At 44.2% G+C, this 22086-nt stretch overlaps 1 protein-coding gene across 3 annotated transcripts in view; it reads right to left on the reverse strand.

Annotated features, from left to right (window-relative positions):
• Positions 1 to 833: 833 nt before the first annotated feature.
• Positions 834 to 22086, reverse strand: part of LOC122716542 (discoidin domain-containing receptor 2-like) — a 141482-nt gene continuing 120229 nt past the window's right edge. Inside the window, exons 9-16 of one of the 3 annotated variants that reach the window (XM_043939725.1) lie at positions 20831 to 21021; positions 20327 to 20505; positions 15568 to 15690; positions 12939 to 13048; positions 8961 to 9161; positions 8389 to 8481; positions 1915 to 2056; positions 834 to 1482 (exon numbers count right to left, since the gene is read on the reverse strand). In XM_043939725.1, coding sequence (XP_043795660.1) covers positions 1132 to 1482; positions 1915 to 2056; positions 8389 to 8481; positions 8961 to 9161; positions 12939 to 13048; positions 15568 to 15690; positions 20327 to 20505; positions 20831 to 21021 — 1390 coding nt within the window. In that variant the 3' untranslated portion in view covers positions 834 to 1131. Of the gene's footprint in view, positions 1483 to 1914; positions 2057 to 8388; positions 8482 to 8960; positions 9162 to 12938; positions 13049 to 15567; positions 15691 to 20326; positions 20527 to 20830; positions 21022 to 22086 lie in introns of all 3 variants that reach the window. The other 2 variants (XM_043939723.1, XM_043939726.1) reach the window with 2 other exon arrangements.

Here is a 22086-nt window from a genome sequence, read left to right on the forward strand (position 1 = left end):
TTGTAACCATTTACACGTTCACAAACACACGCATTCACACATCTTCTCATATAATTTGTTTTTCCCTTTTTTTTCTCTTTTTTTTTCTTTTTTTGCTCCTTTTCTTTACTCGATTAGCAACTCACGAAGCGAGTTTGATATTTAGTTACCGTATTGCCATACGTCGATGCAATGCTTTTTCCCCGTTTTTCCTTCCTTCTTTTCTCTTCCTTTCCTTTATTTCTTATTTTTCTTCTCTTATTGTTCCGTTATAAAAGAAAGACATCATTATCTCGGAAGGTAACTTTTAAAATCTTAAACGAGTATCCCTTATTTACCTCGAAGATAATAAACGTATCTTTAAATCCATGCAGGAATGTTCACAGCTGTATTATAATTACACGATATTGCTCCTAAATTTTCGACGATCATATCGAGGATCCACGAGATCCAACGCGCGAAATTGGCGCGAAACTTGGCGCGAATTAGTAAATTTCCTTTTGAACAAAAAAAGGTCACCTCCGCGCTCTCTTCGATTGTCGGATTCACAGTTTTATTGTTTTCCTTACGTCTAAATCCTCGTTGAATATTTCTCCGCGATCGAGATCGTTGCGTCACGATCTCCCTCCCTCCCTCACTTACCTACTAAGCAAATCACCATATTTTCACGAATCTCGGATAGCTTCCTACTATATCGACACGGGCAGATTCACGTCCGCCATCCCTGAAAATCGTTTCATCAAGTTTATTTCACTTTCAGTTCCTAATTGAATAAATCTCACGTATCGAAATCGCTCGAAATGATATTATCTCGCGGGGGAGAGAAAAAAAAAAAAAAAANNNAAAAAAAAAAAAAAAAACCGAAGCGAATCCGAAGAGTTCGATTTCGTTGCCGGAAACCAATATTGGACCGTATCGTTGTATTCCCTTCTTCTTCGAATGTGCTTACACCTTTTTCGATCGCTCGAAATCATTCCGAGGTTTCGAGGGAAATGGCTGTCGAAGAATTCAGAACTTGGTTCTCACGGTTATCCAATGCGGGTAAACGGCATCCTCGACCATCTCGTGGTCGAAGTATGAACGACGTTTAGCCGGGCACACGTGGCAACCGCCACAAACCGTGTGCTCCTCGACCTTGCCAAACGTTCAATATCAGGATGTGGGCGCGTAACCGAGGTTCTTCCGCTGCAGGAACATCGAGATCTCCCGGAAGGTTGGCCTCTCGCTCTCCTCCCGCCGCCAACAGTCGAGCATCAAATCGTAAATATCCTTGGAGCACGCGGTCGGCTGCGGTAAATAGGTGAAAAGGTTATCGGTATTCTCCTTGCATCCGCTGCTCTCCGCATCGGTGTCGGTGGCGCAATCGGCCCGATGCAATCGTCGCAGGCTCTGCACCACTTCCTCGTTCGACAAGTGCTCGTAAGGGATCCGTCTGCCAAGGTTCAGGATCTCCCACAAGGTCACGGCGAACGCCCACACGTCGCTCTTCGTCGTGTACTTGCCCTGCGAAGATCGTATCGATTATATCGGATCCTAGCTTCTAAATAGTTGACGTTTGACAGAATGAATGGTTTTTTTGAATTCATTGAATCGGTGAATTTATTGATTCGGTTGGAACAGGTAAAAAAAAAAAAAAAAAAAAAAAAAATAGCAAAAGTGACGAATTTAATTTTTACGATAGAACTGCGGATGTCTATGCATTCATTGGTGAACTTAAAGAATACGAGAATCTTTGAAAATAATTTATCTGTAATTCCACGATTCGATGAGAAGAAACTACGTGTAAATTGCACGATTGTTACGTCAATTGATTTTCAACGGCGTACGAATTTGATTAAAATTGTTTGAGTATCAATTATAGAATTTGTTACGCAAATTGGAGAACAAGAGGACACTTGTGTATCACGTTTAATTCAGTATTGGAATAAAGCTTACCAGGAATATGGATTCCCAGGCCATCCAGCGTATCGGCAGTGGCACCGTGCCATCGACTTTGTAATAATCGCTCGCGTACAATTCGTTGTCCGTACCGAAATCCGAGATTTTAATGTGATAAGCTTTGCCCACCAAGCAATTCCTGTAATCGAAAATCATCGTTATCGACCACCAATCCGACGAATCGATCTTCGCGTTTCGCTCCTACCAATCCATTTAATTAACTTCCTATGCAATCCATTTAATTAACTTCCGAACCTTCCTACGAACCGAATCATTCATCGTTATCATTACCTTTCTATTCTAATTCATCCACGATTAATTCGTGTTAAATTTCGTTTTCGTCGGGAAAAACGAACGGATTCTCGTTCTCGTTTCTTCGGCGATACAGTTTTTTCCTTACCGAGTGGTACACCTCAAAGAGGAAACTCGAGAAATCTACGAATTTGGGAATGAATTTCTAGGCCGCAGATACGCGCATCGGTTTCGACTTTGGAAAATTCGAATATTTTTCCGACCGATTCATCTCGAATGAAAAAGAGGAACGCGGTTCGAATCGATCCCTCGGTCGGTATGTTGGGGTGCATAGCGCGGCCGCCAATCTGCATACGCGTACGCATTCTGTGCATGGCAGCCGACCGGAAGCAGGAATGGCTGCCTGCATTCGCACTGTATACGTGTAGATGAGCTACGTTTCCTGCACGGGGCTACACGCGCAATACAACGCCACAATCGTAACGTAACGCCGTACCGTAAAGTTTACCAACGGTCGGATCGTTGAACGATCATCGTTCGATAGTTTACGTAGCGGTAGGATAAGGTAGATTCGCGGTCGTGGAAGAATGCACGCGCTGCTGGATACCGGCGCGTGTACTATGTATCGCACGCATGCGTGCGCACGCGAATAGATTCGTAATAGAAGCACGACGCGTGCCTCTACGCTTTTCTGTTTAACTCTACTCTCTCCAACGATCCGTGGTTAATTGTGTTTCGACTTGTCCGTCGAAACGTTAAGTGATTCGAAGTGAGGTTAGAATTATACATTATATAATTATATAATTATATAGGTGAATCATTCTTCGATTCCAGAAGTTTAATCCATTGATAGAAACGAAATTGGGAAAATATTGTAAAGTAACGAGCGAACACAACAACACGATACAAGTGTATTCTTCTTTCTCTTTCTCTCTCTCTCTCTCCATCGTGAATTGGTGTAAATTTGGAATTCGTCCTTCGCGGAGAAATATATCATGCGAAATATCGTCTCTAACGGCGGTTCCACTTGGACGGCAATCGACGACTGCGCCTTTCGCCGTTTCAAAGACGAGAGCCATAATTCTCGCCGGGACAAACGAGCAACCGAACGGTATTCGAGTATCCACCGAGTTATCGAGTGAATGGAGTCAATTAATTTCGACGATGGAACAAAGCCTCAATTTGGAGGGAGAATCTAGGTAATTAGCCGCGCTTTATCGATCACCCGTTATTGGCCGCACCACGCTCCCTCACGGAGTAGGGAAACGGCGACAACAACGGCCACGAGAGAGCGGCCACGATGGCGACGGTGTGATCCACGGTCACAAGTCCCGGGTCAGAACAACGTTAATGCAATAAGCAATGCTCACCTCGCCGGATCCTCTGTGTGAATTATATTAAGTGGAAGCGTCTATCTGCGGATACCAGCATGTTTGACTCGGTTGTAATTGGATTTCGCGACAAGCGGCGATAGGTAACGACAGATGAGCCAACCTCAAACCACCGAGCTTCCAATTCGAATACGGACTATTCCACTCTCTTCTGTTAATTATATTTTATGAACACTCCATCCGTAGCGCGATTCTATAGAGAGAGAGAGAGAGTGCATCGTCTATTTATTTATGATATTTCGTTATACCTCGAATAATATCCAATAAGTAAGTAAGCATTAAGTTTATTCGTCAAAGAGAGACTCGAAACATTCAAGAAGGGTTTGTGACCCGCGAAAGAAAGAGGAATTCTTTCTCGAGTTTCAGACGGACGAAATCCTCCCCCAGTAGAAGTAGAAGAGTATCCACTTTCCCTCGACAATCGAGAAGAGTCACTCGTACGGCTATTATCGATTGTCACCGACCGTTCGAGTGTCTTTTACGAAACGCTCCCGCGTTGAACGCGGTTAGATGGTCGGAGCAAAGGCTTCGTATTCGGCCTTCCCTGTGTGATCGGCCGATTCTTCGACCTCGCGATGTCCCCCCTCCTCCTCTTCCCATGTTAGATCGAAAGGTAAGTAATAGAGGTTGTGGCGCAAGAGGGGGAGTGGCGAGGCGAACGATCTCTTAAAAAAGAAGAAAAGAGGAAAGGGAGAGGAAAAGAAGAGAGAAAGCTATTCTCTACATTTGTAATCGAAGTCGGAACAAAGGCGGCAACTTACTCGGGGGGAGGGGGTTGGAGTACCCTATATACACAGAGTCTTCATCGTTCTTTTGCGTCGTGTGCGCTATCACCGTTTCTGCCAACACCACCGTCACCACCATCCCTATCACTTTTATCGGTGTACTCGTGTGCGCTTCTTCCCCCTTTAAGTGTTCCCACTCGTATACCCTCACGCACCTTCTCTCCCTTTCCTCGGCCATTACGGATACGTGGCACACGTACGAGGGAACGCAAAGAACCCTTCCGTCTCCCTTCTTTCTTCGATCGTGCCAATTGAATTGCATTACCGTTTGATCAGCGATCGATTCCTTTCCTCTTCTCCGCTCCGGGTCCGAGAATGACTTTATACGGCGCGCTCGCGAATAAAGTAAAGGAGAAATTGGCCGGCGAGCCGTTAGGATAGGCGTACCGCCCTTTCCAATCCATTCCGTGCTCGCTTAAACCTCGATCGAGATCCCCTCGACCAGATTTATCCTGTCCTCGGAAAACGGAAATATATTCTTTCTTTTTACGATTTTTGCGAGGAAACGAATCGCCTAGCGAACGGATACACTATTGGCCATGAATTAACTATATACGAAATACATATACGGGAATAATATAAGGAATTTTTAACGAAGATTAGAAGCTTTAGCTGGTAGATCTGTAGGAGCCGCTCTATTAATCTCTATTTCAGAGGAGAATTTTTGCAATTTTTGCAATGGTGATGCGATCGGATCGAGGAATCGAGAGTGCGAAAAAGAGGGAGGGAAGGATGACGGTGTTCCATCTTGATTTCTTTCAAAGAAACGGGCGAAGGAAGAATTTCGCGGTGAAATTCCGCGGCGGAATCGTGCGTTTTCAGGAGAAATCGCCGGTTCGTCAACGGCTGTCATCCGGTCGAAAGTTTACCCGCGGCGTTACATTTTGATTAAATTCCGAGCCACCATGAAATTCTGATTCCTTTGCAAATGGATTCACCGCGTTTGCGACCGTTCTCTCTCTCTCTCTTTCTCTCTCTCCCTCTCTCTTCAGTTATACCGCGCGACAACAGGTCGTTCGCCGATCAAACCCGGTAAAATCCGGTTAAATATTTTCGCCCCCTGGCTCTCTCGTTACGAATTCTCGAACGAGCAATCGAACGAGCCTCTACGCGCCCACCATTTGACTCGAAATTAAATTTTCGACCGAGGTTAAATTTCCTTTTCACTATCGTTCTCCGCTATCTTTCTCTTATCAAATAAAATTAGTTAAATTTCTGACAGTTTTTTGTCTTATTACAAATTATTGGAAAAAGGAGAAAGATGGAAAATAAAAAAAGCGCACGTCGTCTCGGGACAAGTCGTGCGAATCCAAAAATTTTGAGAATTTATTTCGAAAATTTTCTGCCAGTTTTATTGCATCGAGAGCGAGATTCGGATACTCTCGTAGTGGCATTGTCCATTTGCGAAAAAAAAAAAGAATAAATAAATAAAAATAAAAATATTTTCGAGAGTAATTTTTTGAGAGTTTTGCTCTCGAACGTATTTGCACCTACAGGAAAATTATTTTTCAGGCATTGCGAGTGAAAATCACTGTCGGATGTAATATTGTTCACTTAAAAAAAAAAAAAATAAATAAATAGATAAAAAGTACTCTCGAAAGTAATTTTCCAGAGTTTTGCTCTCGAAAATGCATTCGATCGAAAATTTTTTTTCTGACATCGAAAATGAAAGTCATTGTCAGAGATTCGCTCTCATAACGTTGTCCACAAAAAAATATTCAACAATTTTTTGGAGCAATTTTTCGCCTTCAACGTATTTTCATTCATAGTTGATGAACTTGAATCGTTGAACGGACAAAGAGAGAGGGAGGAAGAGAGAGAGAGAGAGAGAGAGAGAGAGAGAGAGAGAGAGAGAGAGAGAGAGAGAGAGAGAGAGAAGAGTAGCGTAATAATAGAACGGAGAGCGAAGAGGAAGCGCATCCTGGTATTCTATTAAGATTTACGAGCGGTCGTTTGAGAGACACTGGTCAACCGGAAACTAGGTTCCACGCGTTGTAAGAGCACCGCGGTTACCCTGAATATGTATGTGGAGCACATATGCACGTATGTGCATCAATACTTCCCATCGATTCGACGGGGATGGTCATTGCATTTCAATAACAGGAACATGGATGGGTCTCGTCGCTTTTGTCCGTGAAAGTCAAGGATCTCTGATCCTTGGATATTACGCGCCTTATATAGAATGTGAAAGATCAATCGAGGCTTTCGTTCGATGGTATCGGCGTTTGCTCGTTTCTTCCTTTGAAATTTTTAATCAATTTCTCTCTGTCCCTCGAGTGAGGTTTCCACGAAGTTTTCATTCTCAAAATTGATCGAATTTTTTTACACCTACATTTTTTATACCTACCGTAATTATTAAAAAATAATAATAATAATAATATTCTTCGCAAATGATTTAAAACAACGCAACTTCCCTATCCGCGATGAATATATTTTCATTTTCATCGCGTGAAATTATAATTATAATGAGAACGTTTCCATTTTATCATTTTACAACGACGCATTAATTCAAACCATGTTTAGAATCCGAGCAACCATTGCCAAACACATCTAAATAAAAAAATATATATATATATATATCTGCTCGTACCGTAATATTCGTACAACGAGCAATGTAAATATATTCCATCAAACTTATCCGACGTCGATTAATTGAAAAATATTGAAAAAAGAAGAGAAAGAGAGAGAAAGTAAAAATATCGTAGAGCGAAACGATATTGATGAAAACAAATGACTCGGGAAACGTATACTCGGGATAAAATTGATCGCAAAAAAAAAAAAAAAAAAAAAAAAAAAAAANAGCGTTACGTTCGCGAAAATTCTCTTTTTTGCCACGCGTTCACACTTCGCGTAACAATTTACATCCGAGGCTGCACCGAGTCGAGGATGTAATTTCTCGGACGAGGGGCGATTCGTTGACGCGATAATTCGGTATCAACCTGGGCGGAAAGTTGGGAGCGAAATTTTACAGCGCCGGATTAATTTATAGTTGTAATAAACCGTGCAAACAATTTCGATGTTGACGTACAACCGATAATGAGTGGAACGTACACGTTTAATCGTTATTCCACGGGAAAATAAACTATCCGTTCATGCTATTTTCCGCCCGACGTATCGCTAACGAATCGCTGATTTCCCATGCGGTTTTGCGGCTCCGTTTGTTTTCGAGGGTTGGGCTTATACGGAAATACAGCCCAGCAAAGCAATAATTTAATTTCGACTTAAAGAGGCAGAGATCAGGTATTTTTCTAACTACAATCCTTACCATGGAAATTCTTCCTTTCCCTTTTTTATTATAGAGATAATTTGTATCCGCGATGAATTTTCGTTCAGAAAGTTTGACAAACGATAAATTTGAAAGAGATTTGAGATAAGTTTTAGAAATCGAAGAATGCTACTTATAATTTCGCGAAGAATTTCGGAAAAAATTTCGTAAAGAGATAAATCTCGCTCGAAGAGGGGAACGATTGCGAAATTGCATTCGCCCGGATATCTAGAGAACGAATTTTTACTTAACTCGAAACTATTAAAAGGAAGAAGAAGAAGAAAAAAGATAAATAAATCATAATATAAACACGCGAAATCGAATATAAGCAGGGGAAAAACGGAAGTTTATATCCGAAAGATAGAGAAATCCTTCATCCTGCGAGGAATAATATCAAGGTAATCCTTTCGAGCAACCCCGAAAATTGCTTTCTCGGTATTCGGGAGATGCGGTGACGAGCGGTTAAAGGGAAATGAAATCGCGAAGAGTAAGGGAAACAGCTTGATTAAAGGACGTCATTTATATATATATATATATACACGTATTTGTGCGCTTCCAAGCGGAGGGCCAAGAGGTCGAAACAAGGTTTACACATCTCCTCTCTCTCTCTCTTATTCTCTCCCCCTTCCTCCTCCTCCCCCTCGTTGGAGCAAACAAAACATCTGCGCTTACAGGGGAGGAAACGACGATAGTTTGCGCCCCGCTAAGACGCGTTTATCCTCGTGGGAAGGGGAGATCCGTTCGGATACGTTTCCCTCCAACTTGCTCCCGTACTCACCTAGTAGCCAGATCCCTGTGCACGAAGTTCAAATTCTCCAGGTACCGCATGCCCGACGCGATTTGGGCCGCCATGTAGATGAGACAGTTGAAACTGAAACGAGGGAACAACGGCGTGAGTCGCGAGAGGGCAAAGTTAAGGGGCGTGAGATTGCACAAGCTTTCGGGTTTGCCGATGGGAGAGACGAGGCGATCGGAGGAGAGGGAGGGTTCGTGGAGAACCGGCGATGGAACGCGAGGGGAGGGGGAAGAAGGAGGGGAGTAACTGTCGCTCACGATTAATAAACGCTTCAAACTCGGATAGCTCGGTAGAAAGTTATCGGGTGTTAACTTCGCGACGTCTCGCCACACCGGATGAAACTAAATCTGAGGATGACGAAGCCTCACCCCCCCGTATTTCGCCGTGGTAATTATTGAAATTCTCGCGTTTTGATTAATAATTTTCGCGCGCCCCTTCGAGATCCCTTTCCTCTACGCGAAACGTCTTTCGACGGTCGCTTTCGAAAGTTAGTGAAATATCTCGTTCGCGTGGGAAAACGCGTGACAAAATTCGTTTTCACGGATAACACTCACCTAAGCGTTTTGACACCGATCGGCATGGAATGGGCGTCCTCGGCAGTGATATGCGTCTTGAGGAATTGACAGAGGTCGCCGTGCTCCAGGTACTCCATCACCACGCAGTACGGCTCCTCGCGGTAGCAAGCTCCCAGGACTCTGGCTATATTACGATCCTCGAGGGCGGCCAGGATCCTGACGTCTCGTTGGAAATCCAACCTTGACAGATCCATAGGATTTACAAGCTCGTAGCTCTCCCCGTTATCCCATCCAAATATCTCTCGGCTCGTTTCGAAATAAAAGATTTTCCTCCTCCAATTCGACATCTTCTTTTCTTCCCAACCGTAATCCGTAACATTCGCCAAGTTCGCAATTCGTGTACGTAAACGGAAAGTTTGCGCGGCGAAAAAAGAAGAAAAGAGAGAGAGAGAGAGAGGGAGAGATAACAAAGAGTGGAATCCAGCTTTCGTAAAAGGCTCGATTCAATTTTGCATCGAACGGGGGAAAGGAAAGGAGATCGTTGTTACGGCTAGATGGAGCCCATTGCTCGGCTCGACAGTGTCCGTTGCGCGAGATAATCGTAAAATTTTCGTAGAAAAGTTTCGACGTTTCGTCCGTTCCATCCGCGGGGGACTAGAAGAGCGCGAAACGAGCGCGTCTGTCGCTTCCTTCGCGCCGATGGAAAATCCCCACTTTCGCGTCGTTTCCACGCAGCGCTACGCCGTTACTTCGCTTACTTACTTACGATCCACTCGGCGGATGGCGCACCAGCGCGATAGCTTGTTGCGGCTGTTAATGAAACTACTGCGTACTCGTATCGACTCCCTCGTAAATTCTAGCGAATTCTAGCGCGTGGGCGCCGCTTGCCAATTCTTTCCTCGACGAGTTCGAACCGTGTTAATTGCACCGTGTCCTTGCACTCGATTTATCCGCTTCGCGGCGATAAGAGACGGCGATTAATTTTTCCTATGAATATTCATGCGGGATAAGAAACGTAATGATGATGGTGATGAGAGATCGAGCGAATGGGCGGAGCGAAAACGTTGCGAAAATTTTTTTTCGAACAAAGCCGGATACCGTCTCGCGCATATCGGTACACGGTAACGGCGTTACAACAAAGCTCCGCAAAAAGATAGGAGGAAAGGTTAAGTAACGAACGAAGTGGGAGGGGAGGAAAATAAAAAGAGTATCATTTAGAGAGAAAGAGAGGGAAAAACGAAATTAAATTTCATCGAAACATAAAAGTTGGAAATTCCCGGTGTTTGTTCGTTAAAATCGGTAGCATTGTTGGAGCGTTGGGCCGGCCGGTAGCGGCTAGTCGGGGTTACACGTATCCCGCGAAAAATGATTGCGATTGTTAACAGAGAGGAGGGAGGAGGGGGAGAGAGAGGAGGGAGTTGGAAAAACTCTGCTCAATAATGAAACGAAATATGAAACGATGGTAACGTTGGCAAAGGGTGCCCCGGTGTCGGCGGGATCGACGGGGAACGCGCGGACGCGATTAAATCATATCCTCGTATCCGGGGGATTCGATCGAAGAATTGAACGCGCAATGGGTATTTTTAACGAGGAACGCAACGTGGTAGGGAGGAAGGTTGGCCGGATCGTTATTTAGCGTTATTTCGGACAGAAGAGGCGGAGGGAGAGAGGGAGAGGGGGGGCAAGGGATTCGATATCGCGGCTCGCCGCGATATCGAGGCTATAATAACGCATAAAACATTTCCTTATCTGCAACGAGCAGGATCTTCCGTGAATCGATAGATCGGTGCCATTGTATGTATATATATATGTGTGTGTGTATGTGTGTGTGTATATGTATATCTGGATCGGTTCGAGGATCGTTAAACGTCGTCTTGATTTTGCAAATTGGAAGATTGGAATCTTGGCCCATGTTTTGTCCTCGGATGGAGGAGGAGTGGGCTGCTACGAAGGAGACGGAAGGAGGCGGAGATGGAGAAGGAAATGGAGCAAGTTCCAGCCACGATAGGGGCGCGATAAGTCATCCTCTCGGCGGGAGACTTGTTGCGTGAGCAGAAGGAGCCGTGGAAGCCACGGATCGGATCGGTTCCCACTTTTTTTTTATTTACGACGCTGCGCGCGGCCCCCCTCCCCTCCCTGAAACGTCGGTATTTACACAAATCACGATAAAGCGGAACGGCAGGATTACATTAGTAGAAACGATCGTCTTGATCGATAAATCGTGTACGCGTCGCCTTTGCATCTCGACCGGGAAGAGTTTCGAAATAATTTCTTACGTCCAGCTACTCGAACCCGTTTTCGATTCTTCCGCTATTTCCAATATTGGAATCGGCTTTGAATTAATCCGTATCATTCAAAAATTCATTTTGATGATCTTATATAAAAGAAATAAAAGAAATGAAATCTGTTATTTTTATCGGTTCTTCCGTTAAATAACGTGATGTTTTATATCAAAAGCCGTGGAGGCACGTGTGTTTAAACGCGTGTTTCGTAAGATTTACACCAGAATAAACTCTACGTAATCTACCACTTTTACCACTTTTTCCTCTCTTCCCACGAATCTAAAACAGGAATCAAAAATCCTCGCTATACCTAATACCGATCACGCCGATTTTGTCAACGATCTGGTCGAATTCCTCCTAAAAGTGTTCGAGATGAAACTTTATCCCGTTCGCGCGACGTGCAACTTTCCTCGACGACAAAAGATCTACGAAGAATGGACGTTGCCCAAACGATTTTTCGTTTCGGAAACGAGAGCTTTGTCATCCGTCCCCGGCGGCGAATTCGTACCTTCCTCCTCGCCCTTTCCCTCCGTCCAACCACCCTCCGATCCCTGTTCCACTACTACTAGCCACGAACTCGCGGCCAACTCCTCTCGATACCCCTCTATCTCCCCCGGTCATTGTATGCAAATCTATTTCCATTCGAGGATATCTAACTTGCCTTTTTCTGATGTCTAGCTTGATAGCCGCGAGAACGATCTCCCTCGCCGGTATATCCGGACGTTTCACCGCCAGTGGGGGTTTCCTCTATAGAAACGAGAGAAGAAGCTGGTGGAGAAGCTGGTGGCGGCCCCGAACCGGGAGGAAACCGGGACACACACATTCGGGAAGAAAGTCGCTATGAATTTTATGCAAGGGACAGCTATTCCGCTCGACCAACGATCGCTCGATGCATTCGAAATCGGCTCGCATCACGACCCACCGTTACTTCTTGTGCACGGTCAGCCAATGGATTCTATTCGTATTGCGTTATGCTCTTCGATCATTGTGTGCGTTGCGTGTATGTGTGTGTATGGGTCTCGCGGTTAGCCCCGATATGTAGGATCGTTCCTGCTGCCATTTACCGTTTTCTTCTTCTTTTCTCTCTCTCTCTCTCTCTCTCTCTCTCTGGAGTTTTCATTGGAGAATAGTTGTTCAAGTTTACGTGAAAAGTAGTTGGAAACGCGTCTCCCTTCCTTACATAGGAGGAGGATAAATAACAGTTATTTAGTAGGAGGAGGCTCGACATTTTTATGGAAATTTTAATATACGAAATTCTACCATTTACTGCTTCGTGAATCATCCGCGATGTAAAGATGGATAGCCGCGAGTTATTCGAATTATTTCGAGCTCTCCCAGTGATTTAAGCACGCGTGTTATTCGCACGTGCTTCCATCTTTTCGCGTTCTTTCTTTACGCGAGATTTCTTCGCGAGTCGAGTCGAATCGAACGAGGAAAAAAACACTTAAGTCAGACAAATTTTATATATATATATCGTTAGGATTAAAAAAGAAAAAAAGGTGAATCTCGCCAAGCTTGCCCTCTTTGCTCCCCGTCACCGATACAAAACGATCGTTCGAGGAAAAAAGATTGGAAGAAACGAATCTTGCGTGAAATTACGTAACCGCGTGCCGGTTCCTTTTTTCCTTCCTTCTTTCCCTCCTTCCTTCGGTCGTAAAATGTTTATCGGAGGGGAAGCTCGATCGAGGCCGTTGCAACGTCGAAACGGAATGCAAATAACGGCCGCCATACTCACTTTTCTTTCTCGCTGGCTTCCGGCAGTAAAAATTTGACGGCGACGAGACGCTTGCCCAGGGTGGTCGTCGTTCCGTACTCCGGGATCCCTTCTGCTTCCGCCACGTACACCTTTATGGGCATAATTTGTTTACGTTTTTACACGGGAATCGTTTTCGGTCGGAGAAGAATCCACGAGGAAAAATTCCCACGAAGCGGGGGATCGGGGGAACGCGTTTATTATTATTATACGGAAAAATAAAAGTCCAGGGAGGGTAAAGGATCCTCGTCGGGGTTATAAATTCCTCTAACGAGAATGGATGAATCCACGAATTTGATTATTCGTCGTTCGGACCAATTTATCGTGTAAGTTTTAAACGAGGATATATATACATGTACTATGTACGTGCGTAGGTACGCGATGGTGGGAAAGGATTCGACCGGAAGTCGGATGAGGGAACGCGAGATACTTTTTAAGATGAGTGCGTTTTCGATCGAGGCACTATAATATTTCTTATCATGTATTGTTCGTTGCTGAAAAAGAAAAGTCTCGTGGAACAGGGGACGTTTTGTTAACAATCCTGATGTCACATATTATATATATAGTATTATATATATAGTAATAGAATAGTTACAATTTTCATTTAGGAAATTATGTTAGGATAAGTAATAATGTTACAATTATTATCTTGACTACTTGAACACGAAATTACATTTATAAATTAAATTATCGTATATACAAATTATAATTAGCTAATATTTTTATATCGATGCGTTTTCCAAGATCTTCAAGAAAGAGACTTCTTTCCAGCAACGAACGTACATTATACTCGATATGATTAAAAGTATCATTTGTAAATTGACTTGATTAAACGTATTAAAAATTCTGGATAATTTTACAATCACTTCGAGATCGTAAACGTAATCATCACAAAGGAGCGATGATTCTCTCTTCTCAAATGTGTTCCAAATATCTTCGATATGGAGAAGGAGCATCGAAATTTCGTGCCAACATGTCAGCACGTCGTCCACGCGTCGCCGTTGGGTCAATCCTGTGCTCGATTCACTGCCCGAGATCGATTGTCAAGGCGATCTTCGAAGGGCGCGTAACAACGCATAGCTCCTGGCCCTGGAAACTCGAACCAGGGAAGGGAGGCATCCTCTTGGCCATTGATCATTAACGGCCGGGACAGGAAACAAAAGGGAATTATTAGCCGCTCTAAACTGCATTCTAAACTGATTATCCTCGACGAGGTGGACGAGGCGCCATTGTGATCGGCGAAGAATAACAGGGTGGACACTTCGTTAATCGACGTATTGTCGGACTTCGGCCAGTGGGCGAATTTTCCCAGTCAACAAACGGATTGATTTCTCTCTCTCTCTCTCTCTCCCCCTCTCCCTCTCCCTTTCCCTCATTAATTCACTTTCTCATTCGATCCTCTCTCTCTCTCTCTCTCTCTCTCTCTCTCTCTCTCTCTCTCTCTCTCTCATTCTATCCTCTCACTCTCTCTCTCTCTCTCTGATGATCATCGACCAAAATGGAGCGTGCGTTTGCCGAATCGATGGGGAATCGTGGGCCACGACGCGTGTATCTGTCGTCTGTCGTAGTCGATTCGATCGTGGCCAGGTAGATAGGGCTAGGAAGAGCATCGTCCGGTTCGCAATATCGGCCGTTTGTAATTTAACCCCCGCGCGGCTCGATGCTATTTCAGTAGGTGTTTCCGTTGCTCCGCATTAGCTGGGGTAAAGCGACACTTTGCAAACACCGAGTGTATTATGATAATGTTGCGGGGATCGCGTGGAGAGAGCTACGGTTTGACGTTACAACGCTCCCTCGATGACGTGGAGAGTGGTGTACAGCGGTGGAAGACGGGAGGAGATGGCTAATCTCGCGATTCGCTGCGAACGCGGGGTTGACGGAGGTTGATGGAGATTGGCCGGAGACGTTAAATTTTATATTTTAGGTTGTTTCTTATTGTTAGTTATAGTATATAGTTATTTGGATTTTTGTTTGCTCTGTTTTAACAGTCGTATCGTTTCCGTTTAAAATTTTCATTCGTTGGAGGATAGGATAGGACAGGAGGACGATAGTCTCTCTTTTATTCGGTTTCGCTTTAACGGGTCCTCCTCCGGTTTAATTATATTTTCGTTACGAAGCCTCTGGAGGGTAAATTAGAAAACTTTATAAAGGAAATTTCAAATGAACGAGTAAAGATGTTCCTCGGGTTTTTAAATGAAAGGAGGAGAAGTTAGGAGTGTAAAGAATTTACACTCGAAACTTCCTTTCTTAATGATGAGAAATGTAATCCAATCTTTATATATATATATATAAACAAACGTAACGAAAAAACGTAACGTACATTTTTTTATTTTACTCTCGACCGATCTTTCGAGTAAATCGGCTCGATTCGCTCGATCAACTACCGATTCAACGCGGAAGTTCGGTGAAGAACCGATTAAGAGAGCGTCTACCGCGGGAAATCGGAATGGGAGCGAAAGTGGAGGGCAGCAGCCTGTTCTAGTTCTGCTCTAAAGACGATAATAAACGTGAACACGGTGGTAATCCTTTATAGACGGGGACGTGACGAATCGTCTTCCCCATGTCTAATTTAAAATAGATATGCGCGCGGACGTAATAACAATGTCGTTACCGTTCCGAACGCCCCTTCGGCGAGTTTCGAGAGCATGCGGAGGCGATGCCGTGGGAAGAGCGGGACGCTCGTCTGCTCCAGACGTCTCTTCAGGGCCGAGAGCACCTCCTGTTGAGTCGGCGACTGGAACAAGGAAAGAACAATGCATCGTTCCTGGTATCGCTTCGATAATCAACGATCTATGATCACGCTAGCCGAGGCAACACGAGCGGGAGGAGGGGGTGGGTTTCAAGTGGGGGCCGGAGGTGAATTATTCCTCGCGATGATCGATGAATTACCATCGCCCGTGTACCACCGACAGACTTAAACGATAATTTAAGTGGTATAAAATCGAGTCTATAAATTAAAGTCGTCGATCCCATCCGGTCGATATTTCTAAAAACTATGCGATATCGGTGAGATATATGGATGGACATATTATTCAATAATTGTTTTATCGAAGATATATATTTCACGAATAATATTTTTAATAATGGTTTGCATAACAACATCGAATAGAAGAGTGAAATAGTGAAATAGTGTAGGTAATAATACAATTGCAAAATAATTGATTGAAAATATTCGCCGGATCGAATCGGTGAGGAAAACTTTAAATTCTTATTTAAACAAAGTTTTATAATTAACAATTTTTCACCATCCTATAAACACGAACTATAATACACCCAAAACTGTATCGATCAAAGTATCCACGATAATCGATAATCACAACTCCGAACCAACAACTTTCAACTCCCTCGTCGTCGAAAAATCTATTTTGAATAATTTTCGCGAATCGTATATAAACCGTATAAACGCTCGTTCATCACACGATCGTTCACCATCGATACTCTCTGTATTCACGTTAAAACGCGCATTGTTGCCGATGCGAAATGACGTGAACGAGCGGTGGGGGAAGAGAGAAAGAGAGAGAGAGAGAGAGACGGAAAGAGAGATAAAGGGAGCGAGAAAAAGAGAAATCGCGACGAAAGGACCAGTCGAACGTGACGGGTATAACATTCGACACGTCCCATTGTAAAACTGCATCGAGCCACCCGATAACCCCGATGCCACGATGTTTTCGGAGGACGGCCGTTTTGGTCTAATGACGGATCGCGCGGGGACAATGATTGGCGTCGCTACGATGCGTCAAGGCCAGGCTCGACGAGCCACCCCGAAATGTTTTGACTGTTTCGAGTGGCGCTGTCGGCTGTCAATCACGCGCAGACGTCTCGACGTAGACGACCACTTTCGCAGCATTGTGCTCCGATCAATCTGGATGCCGCGCTCCGTGCAAAATCGCCCGATCTCCCACCGATATCTATTCGCGAAACGGTGAAACGGGCTTCGCCTTTGAATTTGATGCAACTTTCACCATTTGTCGTTTCCTATATACACATAGTCAAGAGTTCAAGAGTCGGCCGTCATTTCCATTTACGTTAAGTTCAGGAAGGAAATTTTTCAACTCGAGGAACTCGCTCTACATTTCCTCCCGATCGATCTTCTTCTTCGTGATCCGGTAAAGATATCGAGGCAAAGGATCCAGAGAGCATCGGTATTCCCGGAAAATACAGCGAATAAATCACGCTACAAATTTGCAGCGGCGTATTTTTATTCCATCAGATCGCGGCTGTGCGATTTAGGGCGCAGCTTGTCGAATCTACTCCTCTCTCTTTCTCTCTCTCTTTATCTATCTTTTTCTCTACGTGTAATATTTCTGCGATGTCGGCACGCGAATCGGCGGAAATCGAGGGATGGGCGAGCGTGCGGGAACAAAAGTGAACGAGAGAGAGAGGGGACGAAGAGAAGAATACAAGAGAGAGAGAGAGAGAGAGAGGTGGGAGATAGGATCGCAAACGTGATTACACGACGCGCTTTCTCTCCGCAATTAACAGAGCGAACTGGCCCGGAAGCCAGCGGACCGCGTAATGATGATACATTCCACGAGGGTCGCCCGCGAAAAAGGGTTCGACGCAAACTCCCCGTTGACGGGAGTTCGTTTATACGTCGACGAACCGATCAATCGAATGATTCTGCAGATTGCGCGGAAACGTTGCTGAATACGCGCGAATACTTTATTTGTTTGCCGGCCTCTCCTCTACTTGTTACGCGTAAACCTCCCCTCCCTCCCCCGTTGCCCCGCGGATAATTTCCACCCGTTTCTACTCGTTTTTACAGCGAGAGATCTGGTGTCAGGATAATTCGTGTCAGCTTCGTTCAAATGTCGAGTTATATACGAGATATACGAGTTTCTCTTTTTCAAGAGTTCGTTCAACTCTTATTGTATTATTCACGTTGTTCGTCGTTGAAAAGAAGGATAATTCTTCGGTAAGAATAGAGCATGTCCCCTTAAAGATCACGCTCTTTCCCTTGAATATTCAAAATCTAGTGAATCGAGGGATTCTGTTTTACAAAGAGTAATTATTTTATGAAAAGTTCGCGTCCCGATCAGACATTTCTTTTCTCGACGAGAACGAGTAGTAATTATTTTAACGCATCTTATTTACACGAAAAATTCAACGGAGTTCGAATCTCGCGTGCAATATCGATATTATCAACCAATTCCGTGGAAAGGTGGCGTTATCGATCGAAAAAGCTCTCGTATTGACCTTTTGCTCGCGAATCGTTGATTTTTTTATGCCAAAACGGAACCCTGGGGAACGTCTCGCGCGTTTGACGTCGACGGTGCGTACCTCCTCCGTTTTTTTCCCTCCTCCCTTTCTCTCTCTCTCTCTCTCTCTCTCTCTCTCTCTCTCTCTCACTCCTCTCGTTTCATCCACCCTCACGTTCCGGTATTCCGGATACGAGGTACGTTATACTGTACCCACGGGAGGTATATCTACCCCAAATGGTCTGCACTCGTTCCGCCATATTGATTTAAATTATTAATCGCCAACTTTCCCTCGACGAATGGAGTGCACGTTTAATGGTCACTGCAGGAAGCACAAGTACATTCGGATGGGCGGGGCCTTTCACCATTTATTCATAGATCGAAGCGATAACAAAAGTTGAATTTTTGCGCGTCCGACTTTCGTTTACTTTACTCGTCCTCGATCGATTACGATTACGATTATTTCCCCCCATTCCATCCGCCGTTTTATTCCCCGATACGCTCCCCTCCCCCCTCGTATCCTTCACTTTGCATATCTTCGCGTCGCGAAATCGAATTAGAGTTTGCATATCAAAGATCCATTTTTGAGGAGGGCAGTTTGAGAGAGCACGTTATGAAAATGTTTGCAAATATCGTTACGTCTCATATTATCTCCCCGCTAATAAATATTACGATAATCTGGCCGGCTGTTTACCTGCCTGTTTATTCAACTTCTCAACTTTCTGAAAACTTGAATTCGCTTCCGTTTAAATTTCGAAATACACGGTGGGTAAAAATTATGGACAATTATATGGCTGGTTATAAACGTCTCGGCCTCGAATCGTCAACTCGTTATTAACTCGTAATCTTATTATTGCTTGGAACGCTGTGCCAAGTACGGATAAATAATTTAATCCTCTCCTCTAGAAAATAGAGTTCCAATTTACGCAACGTTCACTGAATTTCGTTTGTATAAATTGTGCACGAAAGTTCGTTACATACGGGCAACGTTTACTTTTTCCCCTATATCGGGAACAGCAACGTTTTCTGACGCAATTCGCGTGAATTCGCTATTATTATTCTTCGCTTATCGATCCAAATTTTATCACTTTAATATTAATATTAGATTGCAAGACATGAAACGCGAAACTCGTAAACCTTAGTTAACTTATATTTTGCTTAATGTATTTTGACCTTGTCCTCTTATACTTTCTCTGTGTAATAACTTATTTTTTTGTACTATGTTTAACTGTGTTTTGAGAAATTGGAATATTATTCCTGTGTTAAGCTGAGTTTAAGCTGAGCCCAAGTGCAGTCGAAGCATATCGAAATATTAGGTTAGCTTTCGAAGAAGATTCTATCAATGAGAGGACCGTTCAATGGTTTCAAAAATTCGGATCTGGAAATGAGAATTTTGAAAATGAGTCCCGAGATAGATATTAAACAAAGATAAATTGAAAGGCAACGACAGTTTTCAGACATTTCGCTGCAATGGATAGAAAGTGAAAAAATTGGGGAAATGGATAGCGCACCGACTGACTGAGGATCAAAAATTGCCACGTTTCGAAGTGTGCTTATCGCATAAACCTGGTACAAGTTCATTTTTGAACTAGAATTATAACCCGTGAGAAACTATACGACATCGTACACGATCTGGACAATAATTGGACGCTAATGAAAATCCTGAACAACGTCGAAACCTTGATTAAGTCTGAAAAAATTCTATAAAGAGAATAATTCTCTTAATAGCTCTTTTCTGAAACGAGGAGATACCGTAACAACAGCATCCTACTGCCAAGAAATCGATTAAGAACCGCATACATCACAAAGCAAACTCTAAATATGAAATCTTAACCCATCCAGATAGATATTTCACCAACCAATCACCACTATTCGTTTCACTATTTACTACCCCTGTTTTTAAAAAATAATCTTAGCGTTCAAAGAATTTCTTCCCCCTGAAATTTTATAAAAAAAAAACATACCAATTAAAATCTCGTAGGAAAGATCGTTAAAGCCAATTCCCATTTCCGTATCGAACAAAGACCACAATTTCCTAAAACGGCAATTTCATCATACGACACGACCCTCTAAACCCTTCCTCAAAGCTGCACTATCACGAACGAACCACTCGTTAAACGTTTTTAAACACGTCTTGTAATTGATACTTCTCTCGGATAAATACACACGTACCTTCTTGTTCTCCGTCTTATTTCCGCGCGACGAGGTCTTGGAGAAGATGGTGTCCTGGTCGCTGGTGGCGGTGGAGGCGGTGGAGGCGGGTGGGGCGGGTGGGCCGCGTCCTGTTCCGTCCTGGTTGAGCAGGGGCACCGTGCCGAGTTCCGGTACCGCATAATCGTACGATGTGTCAACTGCACCATTCGCGTACACCGCTGCGGATGATATAGCAAAGGAGGAGGGGGAGGAGGAGAGGTCGAGAGAAGAGGGTGCAGGGGGACAGTGTATTGATTGCGGTCAGGCGAATGCTTTGTTGTTCGGTACACGCGTATACGTACCTCCATTTCGAACGTGTGCCACCCGTATATTTATACACGGCGTGCATATGTGTATATATATATATATATATATATATATATACACACACGCACACGCGTATATATATATATATATATATATATAGGTGGTAGGCGCGCACGTATGTACAAAACAACGCGAGGCGACCGTGTACCGGCATACCTGAGTGATTGATGTTGCTGCCCTTGTTGTTCAGCATCATGTCTTTCATCTCCATAACGACCGTGCTGTAGCTGTAGTACGGCGCGTACTTGAGGGCCTGGTACGGTTCTTGATAGTCGTCGAGTTTCACGATGTCCAGAAAACGATTCCCCAGGTCCCGAGGTAGCGTCGGCAGCGAACCACCGGCGTATCTGCGAGACGGAGAAGAGACACACGTTTCGGTGAGAGCTCGTCTGGGGATTTCCCTTATCTCGTGTTACCAGGGGATGGTGAGGGAAAAATATGAAAGAGTTTCGTGGGAGGCGTGGAAATGTGTAGCTTCTTCGTTTCTTTGACGGTGTGGAGGGGATGATAATTATAATATACGTACATATTATATTCGAGTTATTCGAGAATCTCGAACGAAGTTGAGACGTGGAAAAAATTCATCGACACATTTTCGCTATACTCTCGCTATATATTTGTACGTATAAGATACGTATCACAGAAATGAAGCTTAAATTCGCTTCTACTTTTCTTTCCAACCGCTTTAAACTGATAAGTAGCGTGCACTGTATCAGGTCAGACCCAGATTCGTATTTCGTGTATTTACTTACGCTCGACCGTGACCTCGCTCCACGGATCGTTGAAATGATATTTCGAAACTGTTGAGAGAGGGAGAGGCCGAGGGAGCTGGTCTTAAAGCGTCGTCTTTTGTAGACGACGAAAGTGCATCGTATTTCGAGTGGGTACTTCTTTTTCTCTCTCTCTCTCTCTTTTTCTTTTTTTTTTCATTCGAGTTTCAACTTAAGTGCGACGTCAGATATCCGTCAAAGGGGTGGTAAAAACGGGGCGGTACGCGCGCACACGAACCCGCTCCACTCCGTTTCCGCGAGTCCCTCCTCTTTTGATAGACGGTTGGATCGGCGATATCAAGTTGCGCAAAGCGCGAGGGCCAAGGTTGGGGGATCAACGTTGAAAACGTGATCGGTCGCGGCCGAGTCACGAGCGTTGCTTCGAGGATCTCTCTGGTCTGGAGACATTCGTGCCGCGCACAAACTCGATATATCGCCCGAGGATGCCCGTTATTGGACGTTATTGGACATCCACTAACGAGCACGACGGATGGAAAGTTTATTGGAAGGTGGCTTCCTGTCGTCGGCCATTGTGAATGGTTTGTAAAGTTGGGCAACGAGATGTCGGCCGGATCTCGTTTGAATATTTTCATAACCGAACAGTAGCCTGTTCGATTCGCCTCTGTCGTCGAATCATAATAC

This window comes from Apis laboriosa, unplaced genomic scaffold (assembly GCF_014066325.1).
Source record: "Apis laboriosa isolate Shangri-la unplaced genomic scaffold, ASM1406632v1 scaffold47_cov149, whole genome shotgun sequence".
Classification (NCBI taxonomy): domain Eukaryota; kingdom Metazoa; phylum Arthropoda; class Insecta; order Hymenoptera; family Apidae; genus Apis; species Apis laboriosa.